At 40.4% G+C, this 13,263-nt stretch overlaps 2 protein-coding genes across 4 annotated transcripts; one reads left to right on the forward strand and one right to left on the reverse strand.

Moving 5' to 3' along the window:
• Window positions 1–267: 267 nt before the first annotated feature.
• Window positions 268–5,180, reverse strand: HAUS2 (HAUS augmin like complex subunit 2). The gene is made up of 6 exons (XM_054197857.1): window positions 4,879–5,180; window positions 4,097–4,189; window positions 2,691–2,760; window positions 1,720–1,852; window positions 959–1,067; window positions 268–822 (listed from the first exon to the last, which is right to left on the reverse strand). Exons 1-6 carry the CDS (start codon window positions 5,137–5,139, stop codon window positions 673–675), a joined length of 816 nt encoding a protein of 271 aa, XP_054053832.1. The 5' UTR covers window positions 5,140–5,180; the 3' UTR covers window positions 268–672.
• LRRC57 (leucine rich repeat containing 57) lies at window positions 5,170–11,060 on the forward strand. Of its 3 annotated transcripts, none has more exons than XM_054197862.1 (6): window positions 5,170–5,191; window positions 6,069–6,247; window positions 7,447–7,582; window positions 8,607–8,875; window positions 9,339–9,524; window positions 10,123–11,060. In XM_054197862.1, the coding sequence occupies exons 2-6, from the start codon at window positions 6,164–6,166 to the stop codon at window positions 10,162–10,164; spliced, it is 717 nt and encodes a 238-aa protein (XP_054053837.1). In that variant the 5' UTR covers window positions 5,170–5,191; window positions 6,069–6,163; the 3' UTR covers window positions 10,165–11,060. The 3 variants fall into 3 exon arrangements, with proteins under 3 accessions (XP_054053837.1, XP_054053835.1, XP_054053836.1); XM_054197860.1 differs by having other exon boundaries at window positions 5,191–5,298; XM_054197861.1 differs by lacking the exon at window positions 5,170–5,191 and adding an exon at window positions 5,289–5,406.
• Window positions 11,061–13,263: the final 2,203 nt, after the last annotated feature.

Raw genomic sequence — 13,263 nt, forward strand, 5'->3', positions numbered from 1 at the left:
AGGGCAAGCAACAGAAAAGGAGAGACTGAAGAATATATTTATCACTATCATAGAAACATGGTTTGCAACTCAGTAGTCTGACATATATCACCGAATCCACTCCCTGCTTTCCCACACAACCACATCATAGCCATAATAAATTGTAACTTAAAACTTGTTTAATTTCTTGGTTGGAACTCCTATGGAAGTATAAACTGGGACCTAAGACTTTGCACTGTTCTTTTAATTACAGGATTTTGTAACAAAATAAAAACCAAGAGCCTCAGCTCTTGAAATGTAGTGCTTTTATTGAAGTTTTATAATGACATACAAAACACAGTGTATTATCAAAACACATATAAAAATGAACATAGACACTATAGCAAGTGCGTGAAAAATATCAAAACAAATTTGCACTGAAGATATAGGCTCCAAGGGAATCCTGTCCAACTATTTCAAAAAGGAACTCCTTAACAGTCTTCTCAGTAGTCTGTCCTCCTGTGAGCTATAGCTCACAGAAGCAGCTGTCCTTTTTTTTTTTTTACTAGTTGGAGAACTGTTACGTAAGAACAGAAATATAAAACTACCTACAAAGTCCCTGTTGGATTAAAGCACAACTATGTTGTAGTTTTCACGGGAGACTGTAAAAAGGTAGTTCTTTGAATATGCATCCTATTTGAGGAAAATGATTTGTCAGGTTAAAGATAAGCCAAAGTCCAGTCCAGCAGTATTGCAGATGCTGTCAGAACACACATCTTTCTGCAGTTTGCTCCATTTCAATATTTGGTCTGCCAGTTCCTCCAACTCCATCACGAGCATCTCTGTTTTTCTCAAAGCAGTGCCCTGAAGCAGAAAAGAGTTGGATTTCGCCTCTATACATCCTGTCATTCTAGCAAGACGTAACAATAACCTAAACAACAAAACAGCATTGAATTCTTAACGCTGGGGAGACAGAAGGCTTCGTTCTTTTGCTACTCACCATACTCTTCATGACGTTTGGTATCTGAGGGATGCTTCTTACAGTCTGCAAATGGCTTTCAAGGTTCTCAATGAAAGTCACAGCCTCAGCCAACAACTCTACTACATACCTGTAACCAAGAATAAGCCCCCTACTCAGAAGTTGTGCAAAACAATGAGCTCTTATTTCTTTCCCACGTGGGTTCTCTTAGTCCTCTCTTCCAGTTTTAGTTGGGTTCTTAACCATCTAATTAATTTCTTTGCAATTACACTTCTTTTATGACTCTCAGGACAAAGTACAGCCGGGATTACAGAAGTGAACACGTGCTTCTTTAGAAACTGGACTAGATTTTTAGAACATGAGAAGGACTATATTTTTAAAACAAGTACTATGCATGTCTGGGAATCATTCACACGCTTATTCTGAGCGAGTCACAGTGGAAAGCAGACACCAAATGCTAAAGTAACAATTCCTACCTATGGAGAAGCATAATGAATCAAGCATTTAACACAGCTGTTTAAAACAATACATTACAAATTGCTGCGTAGTCTTCAAAAGACAAGACAAATAAGCTAAGCAAATATTCATAAGAATACGCACCACTAACTTTCTTGAATTTAGCAATCAGTAAAGTACTAGCTTTGAGCTGAGGTTCTGCTACCACTTTTTATTTCTATTCTTCTCAATGGAAGAGTGAATGAAAGCAAGCGAATTTTACTGCCTATTAGTTCAAATTAATTTGGACTCATGCAAACAAGAACAATTATTTTCTATATGCCTACTTGTGGAAAGTAGCCTCAATAGGCAGGCTCTCTTGACATCTGGGCTTTATCAACATCTTCCTAAGAGTTCTCTTCTCTTTCAGTACTGCTTCCAAGTGTCTGTTCATATCTTGCAAAATCTCACATTTTTTGCCTATAAAATAAAATTGCAAAGTTGAAACTATTGTCCTGCTAAACCAAGAGCAAAAGAAAGGAAGAAAGAGCACAACAGAAAGAAAACGTTGATCTATTGCACTGGAGAGTTTAAACTCAAGAATGACATAATTCATCAGAATGACTTTTGTTGGAGCGTATAGGACTTAATATCAGCACGCACCTCAAAGTCATAACACCTACTTTTAGAGATATAGCTTTGTTAATCGTTTTACATCACCTATAGTTTTAAGTAAACTGTCTTTGAGATTAAACCAACTTCTTAAACTATATCACAGCATTGAAGTATTACAATATATTTCACTAGCCTAACACAGTGGTAGCAAGCTAGAATGTTTTTAAGCATCCATCAAATCATAGTGGGAAAAGCGTGCAATAATAAAGAAATTAATATATATGCTCCCAAAATATTAAAATAAAAATTCAAGCAATTTTAGGGGCATACAGATGCAGCAAAAATAGCACTGAATTACTGGAAAAGCAGCAAAGTAGCACACAAGTCAAGGGAAGCAAATCAGGTGACTGATGATCCCAGAACTCCTGATGCTCCAACTGATCCTGGGGAGCTGACCACACACAAAAAACTTTTCTGGAGAATGAGTTACACAGGGAGCTTCTCCTGAGACAGCGGAGAGTGCAAGTTCAAATAGTACGGAAGCATTCTTTAGGGGCTAATAAAACACCTGCCACCTCTAGCAAGCTAGCCCGTGGAGACAGCTGCAATAACGTCTAGAATTGTCACGTACTTAAGTGAAACATTAATCTGCTGATAAAGTCATTTAACACTCTTGGTTCTTCTAAGGTACAACAGCACTTACCTAAGTAAAAAGGGTGAGCAATGTCTGCTGTCTCCTGCTCCAACTGCAGAATTTCAGTTTTCAGTTTCTTCTACAACAATAACATCCACAAATGAAAATAAATTTTTAATGTAATTACCCAAATATCGTTGACCCTCTTGAGGCGGTGGAGTAAGTAGAAAGGGAGAAAGCAGGAGGATGGGGGAGAGCACACATGTGAAAGAGTATGTGCATGAGAGCATGCTAACACGCTCTCTCGAGTGTTTCTACTATTAGGTGGGGCTTTTTTGGTCAATAGGAAAAGACTGTTTAAAAACAGTGAGTTATTGCAAATTTGGTCTGGAAAAGACAGATCCTGCAATTCATTCCTAAAACACAGAAACTTACACCTCCTACAAAGCAGTTTCATAGTGTATATTCTACTAAAGAACCTCTCAGCCCCAAGTCATCATCTTCTGGCAAAGACTGGTTTGTGTTTTTTCAGCTGAGGGAGAAGCTCTCTCAGGTGAACCCCCTGACTTTACTTCTTGCCAATGATAAACCAGCACAAGAGCAGGTACCTTCCTGTGGCTGAAAGAGATGCGGTCATTTCTGGATAGACAAGAGAAGACAAGTAAAGTACAGAAGAGGACGACACATCGGTCTCTCCGAACACACAGAGAACTGTTGCTTTACTTTTCTTGATCACTGGGAGGACAAAAATACACCTGCTTCACTCACAGGATAGTGAAAATTTTCAGAGTACTTTGCATGTGAAACCTTCCAGCAAAGGAGACTAAGTAGCCACCTTACTGGGAGCTGGAAACTGTTTGTTCCTTCTGCCCATGAATACAGGATGTCAGTTGTTTAACTCATTCTCCAAAAAAGCAAATGGTGATTTGTCACACTGCTTTACAGTAAGACTTTGTAGCTGCTGGAGCCCATATTGCATAATTTAATAAACATGGGGTTTGTGCCAGTTTTTCGGTTTTGTACAGTTTTCTGATGCTCAGAAAATATCATCATAAAACACAAGCCAACAGCCAATTCAAGCAGTAGGAAACGACTGAAGTTACCTATTGCTGACCAATAAAATAAATGGTCTAGTTGCATATACAGAAACACATTTTTGTGAATGTAAGTCAATTAGAAACTCTTATTTGTTCTTCCGTTTCTTCAGAAAACTTCAGGTAACACTTCAGTCAAAGATGCAGGCTGCTGTGTCTTTCCAGCTATACTGAAACTTTTTGTTTCATGATTTTGCTCTTTTCTTTATGACAACTTAGTGCACTGGGGAAAAAATGTCAGCTGTTAAATGGCTAAACTGATAAAAAACCCCCAACAAATCATGAAATGAGCACATTGCAGTCTGATATCCCATCAGGTGCCATGTATTATCTCTCAGTATTGAAACGTTGAGTGTATATTGACAACAGTAAAGGCTGTACCTCATTGATTTCAGCTTGCATGTTTGCTATTTTTTCGATCTCTGAGAATTTCACAAAGCACGGGTCTTTTCTGTTGGTTAAATCCAATGTCTCCTGTGAAAGGAAAACAGCAGTAAGAAATGCAGGCAGCAGCAAGAACATAATCAGGCAAATTCTCCAGATTAGCTTTTAATAGTCTAAAGTATCCGTTAATATTTTGCACTATGCAATACAGTAAGTTTCACCTGAACAACTCATAAGATACATGCATTATTGGGGGAAAACGAATGCAAGTGAAAATGAAATTTCATGAAAGGCAATGGGAGAGCACTCTCAACACCACCAGCTTGCTGCTGCTGCTGAAACACAGGAGAGGGCATCAAAAAACCCTCCTGTCTACCTTCCAGAAACATACACAGCAGCAGGTTGGGTTATTCCTAGTGAGGAAAGCAGCCACCAGCCAAAACCGTCAGAGACCCCACGATAAAAGGGAAAACTTCAAATTAGCAAGCACTTATGCAAACAGTGACAGGGTTTAACACTTTTATTCCAGGACAGGCCGCCGGGGCTTTAGCGGAGGGGACACCAAGGCAGGGGTCCGTTAACCTGTAGACGGAGTGCGCAGCCCCGCACCTGCGGGCAGGGCACCGGCACCCAAAGGCCGGGCACGGAGGGATGAGGAAACCCGCGACCGCAGCGCCTCAGCCGCGGCCGCCCCGAACCTTCACCCGCAGGTACTTTTTTGTTACGCTGCTGCTTCCCCCGCCACGTCGCGCGGCCGCGGCCCGCTCCCGGGCCGTTACCTGGCTCACGGCGCCCGCCGCCAGGCACCGCGCCAGCAGGGCGGCCGCCGCCGTGGGCTGCCCCGGCTCCCGGGGCCTAGAGCAGACGGCGGCAGTGTCGCTCTCCTCCGCGCCTTGCTCCCACCACAGCTCCAGGAGCCCACCGCTGGCGGCGGCCTCCGCCGCCTCTGCCTCTTCTTCCTTGTCAGCTGTAGCGCTCCACAGGGCCTGTAAGCTCAGGGACTTGGCGGCGCCCTTTACCGACCGACGGGCGTCTGCCATGTTGGGCGTGACAGGAAAAGCTGTCGACGCGCGTCCGGTTCCGGGGGAGCCGGTAAGGGCTCTTGGAGCGTCCGTTGTGGAAGGGCGGAGGCGGAGCAGGGGGGACGGTGCCGGGGGGGTTCCGCTACCGCGGAGCCTCGGCGTGCGGTGCCTGTACAGGTGGGTTGGGCCGGGCCTGGCTGCGCCTGGCTGCCTCCGCCGGGGCTCACTGCGGGGCTGGGACGAGGGTGAAGCGGCCCCGGTGGAACCGCAGCACCCGGGGCGGAGGTGAGGCGGGGGGACCGGGGCCTGTAAGCGGGTCATGGCTGGCTTGGCCCCTTGCCGAGGGTCCTGCTGCGCCGCTTCTGGCCGTCGTGGCAGGGAGTGCTGCTTGTCTTGGGCTCCTCGTCCCGGGTATTTATACGCTGTATTAGGCTTTATTCCCCACCTCCCGGCTACAAACCCGAGGCTAATCCTCCGGCCTGTAACCCGGCCTCGTTTGTCCTGGGGATTAAACCCTGCTGGGGTTACGGGAGATGGATGTCGAATGGCTGCATCTAGAGACGCAGCAAAGGTGTTCGGTCTCTAAATGAAACAAATGTTTCCCAAAAAAGCGAAGAAAACTGTAGTACTGACAGCAGCTCAGTGCTGGTAGATGCCGCTAAAATCACGGCCAGTCTCCATGGAGAATCTCTGTACACTACTGGGCCCTGAAAGAGGTGAAATGTGGGAAGTATACAATTTTTACACTTAGTTTTAACTCCACCCATTGCATCATGTCAGTATTTAAACTACTATAATGACGGCACCTCAAGCTAGGTAAATCTTTTAAGTTCTAGATTTTAGTTATGAGGGAAATGAAAACGCAGCAGTGAAACAGTTCAGTATGTTGAAATGCTTGTGTTGAAGACGGTAGACTAAAATGACTTTTTACGTTTGCTTTATCACAGAGACTTCGGATTGTGGTTCTCTAGTGAAGAATAACTGAGAGAAACTGGCTGAGACACTCAGTCCAACTCTGTACGCTTGACAGAGGACTGTTAAGATGGGAAATAGTGCATTAAAAGCCCACCTTGAGACAGCACAGAAAACTGGTGTGTTTCAGCTAACGGGAAAGGGACTTGCAGAGGTAATGTAACTCTAGTGGAAATGTGGCTTTGTGTGTGCATGACTGACACTTTTGGAGAGAAGTTCCCACTTGACTGTCGTAATGCCCTACATGCATGTATTTCTTATAAATAGCGATGGATAATATTATTTCAAGAATTAGTTTTTTTTCCTTTTCACAGAGCAGAACTTTGCACTTTTTTGTGATTGAGGATTTATCTGTCAGGGTTCTTGTATGCCTATGAGCTTATGCATTAGAGTGCATGTGTGTGATGTGCCTTTTTAAAAAAAGGCTGAAAACTTGAGGGAGAAAAGTAAATTTTACAACTGTATTGTTACTTAGAAAGATATTCCACAGTTTGTCACGTTTAGATATGCTGTATTTAATTGTAGTCATATGAATAGTCTGTACAGGCTGTTCACTGGGCTGCAAGCATCTTGAAGTTTATTATATCGGAAATTGTCTTGACTTTGACTTAACTGCAGAAAAACACAGAATGTCCTGGAACCATAAGTCGAGTAACAATTCACAGGATAGCCAAAGTAACTCTATATTGCAGTAATTTTCCAAGACTTTTCTAAAGTATCTTCTTCCACTGTCCTACCTTCTCTCCTCCCTTTTCCTTTGCCAAACCAAAGGAGAATCAAAACTACTGGCCTATTGATCAGGACTCGCTGATGGTGATTGTCAGTTTTTTCTTTTTTTCAGCTCGGTGCCAAGTGCAGATTAAAGTGGTACAGGATGTAAATAAGAATAAAGAAAATGGTTTTCATAATTATTTAAAAAGGAAAGCAAGAGAAAGATTTCCCAATCCTACTCTGCTAAAATACAGAGTTGTTAACTAGCTGTAGAATATTTTTAAATGACAGGCACGTTTAAGAGAAACATACAAGAGGACTAAAACATAAATGAGCTCCTGTCATGGTATGCTTCCTTCTCCCTTTTTAATTTAAATTATTTGGCTTAAAAACTACTCTTCCTAGATGTTAGACTGTCTCCTTTATATCCCTTTTCCCTTCCTCAGATGAAAAAATATTTAAAAAAATATGTATTAAGCAAATTTTCCAACTTAGTTGCACACTGTGGTGATTGGACATTGTGACACATATGACAGTATGTAATAGTGATACAAATTTCAATTAAAATTTTAAGCTGTGTAACTTGAACGTTCAGAGTTGTATCAACTATTTAAATGCTGTATCTTTTTTCTTCCCACGCAGTTTCCTGAAGATCTGCAGAAGCTAACAAGCAACTTAAGGACAATAGACTTGTCGAACAACAAAATAGAGCTCTTGCCACCACTCATTGGAAAATTTTCCTTTTTGAAGAGCCTTGTTCTAAACAACAACAAACTGAGTATGCCTGCTAATTAATATCTCCACAGATTTCTAAATTAATAACCTGACTTCTCTGATCAGAAGCTAAATTTAATGATTTAACTCTCACAGGATGTAAATGGGGAGTTTAGTCACCTAAACTGAAATCTTTGGAATTCGTATACAGGAAAAAACCCCAAACCCATAGATTCTTCAAAACTAGTTGCCAACTTAGTTGTATTATCAGTTTTACAATGACACGTAAGTACTTAAAACTGTAACATTTCTGTGCTGTGACTTGTCTGATCAGAAGGTTTAACAGTGTCAGGTGGTTTAGTACTTGCATAGAGAACAGGTAATGAAGATGATCTGCAGAAAAAGTTGCTGGCCATTCAATGGTAATGGGCAAACTTCCAAGTTTAAGGAAAAATTAGGATGAGGTGAAGAAACTAACTTTTTTATGTGTTAATTGTGTATTATCTGCCTTTTTGAAAAACAAGTGTAATTTACAAACCTCTCTGACTCTGTAGTGCAACTCAGGAGTGCTACAGGTTATACACTTGCGTAGGTAGAATGAGGGGTGAATAAATGCCAGCAGAGCTTACTTGGTGAGGTTTATATGCTGGTATGATATGGTATGAATTACCTGAGAACTGACTTTCGAGTGGGTTGTGTAATACCTTTAAAGGGCTGCAGCAGACCTGAAGCTGTGAATTGTGTAGTATTTCAAATGTCACAGAATACAGTGGCAAAGTGGTTAGTAAGGAGTGTAACTGATAGGCTAAAATCCTCTTAGAGCAGTGTTTTCAGCCTGTGATTTGAAGGTATCCCTTGTCTGCAGATAATTTTTTATTTGTGGAAGATATATACAAAGCACATGCTGTCAGTGGGCTTAAGCTTCTGTGCAGGGATCTGTGCCTTCATGGGAAAATGGGCAGGAATCCCGTGAGAAATTACTGTAATATAGCACTGTTTTCGATGCAGAAGCTTATTTGAATTAAATGAGTATGAACGTTTACTGCTCTTTGTTTAGGTCATCTCTTTGTTCTGTCATTTATTTCTAGCTGCTTTACCTGAGGAGCTGTGTAAACTGAAAAAACTGGAAACACTACACTTGAATGGCAATCACTTGAGGCAGCTACCGGCTGCGTTTGGACAACTTTCAGCTCTCAAAACCCTGAGCCTTTCTGGAAACCAGCTTCGGACTGTGCCTACACAACTCTGTGGTCTTCGCCACTTGGATGTGGTAGATCTTTCCAAAAACCAGATCCAAAATGTGCCCGACACTGTGGGAGAATTGCAGGCTATCGAACTCAATTTGAATCAGAATCAGGTCTGGTAACTGAGATATTATGGGCATGTGGATTTAGGACTTAGAACATCCACAGAACATAAGCTGAGACCATCAAAACTTCATAGCTAAAAGACATCTCCTGGACACAACAGAAATGAGGGATCGTAACTAGAATTTATGTACTGATAACATCCAACTGCCTGATTTGACTAACAAACAAATCCTGAATTTAGTCATACAGAAAATTATTTGAACAGTTCTTGAGTAGGAATCTGACAAACAGAAGTGTAGGTTGCCTGTCATCATGGAAGGAAAAAAAAAGTTACTTGGGATTTTTGATCATTATTATTGTTGCTTATGCATTGTTAAGTAGTTACTGTTAATGTAGTTTGTATTTACAACATGGTAATTGTTTCATATTAGTCTGAAACACATCACTTTATGTAATCATGGATCTCTAACATTTTAATCCTATTTCTCTGTGGTTTTTTATTTCTGACAGATTTCCCAGATCTCAGTGCAGATCTCCCACTGTCCACGCCTCAAAGTCTTGCGTTTAGAAGAAAACTGTCTAGAACTCAGCATGCTTCCTCAAAGCATCCTCAGCGATTCCCAGATCTCACTGCTTGCAGTAGAAGGCAACCTCTTTGAAATCAAGAAACTCAGAGAACTGGAAGGTTACGACAAGGTTTGTGTTTTGTTTGGTTTTTTTGTGTCTCTCTCTAAAGAAGCTTCTGGTGAAGTCCTTAGCCAGTACTTCCTCAGAATATGAAACTTTTATGCTGGTGAATTAAAGCACAGTCTATTGGTATTGTTACTGGTACTGGATTCGTAACTAACCTCTGAAAAGAATTTCAAGGGCTCTTCAAAGATTAACTTTCTCATAGGATTTGGGATCAGTGCTCTTTCATCAGCATCTTTTGAAGGGTAGCTAATAACAGGTGCGTGTCTTCACTTGGATCGGACAAATAATAGATGCTTCCTATTATGCAGCTTTCTTAACTGTTTAACATTAGTTCATCCTGAATACTTGAGATTTGATTGTTAAGCACTGTGAGGACTTTCTAGAACATTAATCTGAATTACAGCAAATGGCAGAAAAAATTTTGGGGTTTTTTTGTTTGTTTGAAATTAAAGCTCTAATGGTTATGTCTGGGAACTGAAAATAAGCTTTAGATGCAGAATGCTTTTGAGTCTGAGAGCAGAAGCTTAGCTGCTTTGAACAGTAATGAATCTTGTATTAATTTCTGAATCTTAGATTTTTTTTTTTTTGGCTTTCTTTGTAGTACATGGAACGATTTACAGCTACAAAGAAGAAGTTTGCATGATCGTTATTCTGACCCTCTGTATTCCCAGTAAGAAGAGTTAGTGACTGAAGCACCTGCTTCACTGACTTAAGCCAAGACTGATGAAGGTAGATGATCAGAGTACTCCTCCTCCTCTAGTCTGATACGGTCTGTTAAGGCCACATGGAATAAACTTGAACTAGAGAACATGGGTATTGAACTGATGAACCTTCCCAGGGGCCAGTTTTGATTTTTGTGCCACTATAGCTTTTAACACAATACATGTTCTCCTTTGTCAGGGCTTGTTCTTTCACAGAGAAGGGGAATGAGTGTTTCAAAGTTGCCAGTTCCCTTTTGTTAGGAAGCTGGCTGTTGATTTGTAAGAGGATTATTTCTTCTGGAAACATTTTTCTGTGATAGCATATGGAAGTTCTGCCACCAAAGCAGATCTGAAGCATTGTCTGTCTTGCAGTAAGCACTATTCTACAGAAAAGAACTTTTAAAGATGAGGTTTTAGTTTATAACCTGTAAAAGTTTTTTATGAAGCACAAATAGTTGTGGCTAAGTTAAGTGTTTTATTAATTGCTTCTAGTAAACAAATCATGATTTGAGCATCCTTCATTAATATTTTACTGTACGGGCTTTCTTTTCCCATAAGCAAGAATTGCACTACAGTCCACTTCTGCTTGAGCTGTATCAAATAAAAATTAGGTTCATCTTCAACACATTCAGTAAAAATGGATATTGCTGGAAAACAAAATATCCTTGCACTGACTCCTTGTGTACAGAGCAATGCTGAAAGCTTTAGTTGTCAGCTTACTGCTGCAGCCTTATTACCAAAAGCACCTAGAAAGAGCTAAAAATGTATGCAATTATGTAACTCATACTGAAAAGGAAAATGTACTTGTTTATTTTAGTAAATAATTTTCAAAAAATCAGTTCAAGTTTATTTGGCATGACTGCTGCTGTTGTCACTTTTACAGGTAGTACCAAGCTATCACTGAAAGCCATCACTTTGGTACTTGGTTCTGTCAGTTGTTGGTAACAGCTATGCTTCAGCTGCTTTGAGAATACAGAGGATTTGAATATGTCAACACTTTGGTAGCAATTCAGTTAGTTAATAGGTACTGCACGCTTAAAACAGTGAAGTAGGAGCTGTACTAAGTATGCTTCTTGGCCAGATAAGCATGGAGGCATCTACTTCTAGTGAGACTGTCTTATGTTAACTACTGTTCTATAGTTAAGCTTTCCTGCATGAGACAGGAAAGGCATTTGGACATCAAGATCCTTAAAGTTGCTGGTGTAATCATTAAATGTATTCAATGTCTTATGCCATCTGCAGTTAAGAAAAATGAAGTAACCTCTGTGCCAATCTCTTTCCTCAATGTAACCACTGAAATTAAGAGTAGTGATACATCATTCTTTTGTAAGATGGCCAGAAGAGGTAGCCAGTTCCCTGACCCTGTTGCTGTCTTACTTTAAATCTTACATAGTAATACCTATTATAAGAGTGTTTTAAGGAACATCAGCTCCTTATTCAAAGGATGGATGTGATCCATCATGAAACAGGGAACCAGTTTTACTTAAGAACCCCCCTTTGAGGGGTTACTTTGTGGAAAAACTACTAGCTTCCTGTAAGAAGTAGCTGACAACAGTTTACAAGGCCACTTTTGTTTTGCAAGACATAACTAGGCAAGTGCTTTAAGAGCACAACCTGTATGATATCATAATGCAAGTCCCTGTATAGTCAGAAATCTATTCAGCTTTATACTAATAGACTCCACAGATTATGACGTGCAAATCCAGCAGTGAATAGTTTAAAGTCCCAGGCTTGTTTTAAATTTTATTTCTTTTCACTTGATACCTAAATCCCAGCTGAAGTATTAGCGCTTTTTTCTCTAGGTATTTGCCACACGTGAGACCTCTACAGAACAAAGTCCCTCAATTAGCAGATTCCTCCTTTTCATTCACCAGCTGTGACAATTACAAAGGACTGGTCAATACGTATCACTACCATCACTATGTATGCACTTAGGGATGTTACACTCTGGTGGTTTTGGGAGGTTTTTTTGGTTGCTGCTTTTTTTTTCGAACTGGAAATACCTGTTCAGACATGCTGCTTCTCTCATTTAACACTTGTTTATCAATCAGGATTCTTTTGTCTGTTCAACAAAGATGTTTAAGAAGAGAAGGTAGATCAGAATATTTAAAAATGATGCAGTTAGCATTGCTATAAAAAATATTACTGCTTTTGGAAGTAGTTGAGGAAGTCAGTGAACATTTCTCTTACGTGATCGCTACTACATTTAGAAACCTTTCAATTACTCGTTAGGCTCCTCTGCTACCTTGGAGTTATGACAGCTACCAAAAACTCTGTAAAGTAAGAGAGAAACATCATGCAAAGTATTGAATGGTGCTGAGTTAGTCCTGGATTAACCAGATTTGTTCCAGAACAGAGGAAGACTATTTCTGTTTCAAGAAAAAAAGCTGGCTGATACCCTCATATGTTTTAGCGCACAGCACTAAATAACTGTGACCAAGTCACTTAGTAGAACACTGTTCTGTACGTTTCAGCACTGTATGTAATCTATTAGTAGTTTTATATTGTGAGTTTCTCAGTTTTCCCTTCTCACCACCCCCACTCTACAACGAATGACAATATGAAACAATGTTATTTCCACTAATAATTACACTAGCAGGTTTTTACTTTTGGAATTATTGAAGTAGAAAGCGTTACCCTAGTTAACAATGTAAGCCATTCATCTATTTTGTGTCAGATGTATTTTACTTGCTCTCCAATTTTCCATGGCATTAAGATACACTTTTCATCCATCTATTCAATCAACGTTTAGATAGTGCATTGCTGTTTCAAGTGCAACTGCAAGTCACTGCATTGGGTAAACAGCAAATTGTTTCATGGTATAGCCTTCACAGAGGAAAGTTCTACACGTTACTGCACAAGCTGCAGTTCATACTATAGCTACCCCTGTGTTAAATGGCTTAATTCATCTTTCATCAAGGAGTAGGCTAGCTTGAATTTACCAGTTATCATCACTTAAGTGTACCCATAGGGCACGTGCTGCATGCTCAGAATAGTTTCATATGCAGGCTGTCCCTACTTTTTTTCCCTTAGTTACTGGT

This window comes from Rissa tridactyla, chromosome 4, assembly GCF_028500815.1.
Source record: "Rissa tridactyla isolate bRisTri1 chromosome 4, bRisTri1.patW.cur.20221130, whole genome shotgun sequence".
NCBI lineage: Eukaryota > Metazoa > Chordata > Aves > Charadriiformes > Laridae > Rissa > Rissa tridactyla.

Excerpts from the sequence above, each read along its gene's own strand:
- LRRC57 (XM_054197862.1), top strand. The coding sequence starts at position 6,164 with ATGGGAAATAGTGCATTAAAAGCCCACCTTGAGACAGCACAGAAAACT. Across the intron at positions 7,583-8,606 it reads TCTAAACAACAACAAACTGA|CTGCTTTACCTGAGGAGCTG; the intron begins GTATGCCTGCTA and ends ATTTATTTCTAG. Across the intron at positions 9,525-10,122 it reads AACTGGAAGGTTACGACAAG|TACATGGAACGATTTACAGC; the intron begins GTTTGTGTTTTG and ends CTTTCTTTGTAG.
- HAUS2 (XM_054197857.1), bottom strand. The coding sequence starts at position 5,139 with ATGGCAGACGCCCGTCGGTCGGTAAAGGGCGCCGCCAAGTCCCTGAGC. Across the intron at positions 4,190-4,878 it reads CGGCGGGCGCCGTGAGCCAG|GAGACATTGGATTTAACCAA; the intron begins GTAACGGCCCGG and ends TTCCTTTCACAG. Across the intron at positions 1,068-1,719 it reads ATTGAGGCTACTTTCCACAA|GTATGTAGTAGAGTTGTTGG; the intron begins GTAGGCATATAG and ends TCTTGGTTACAG.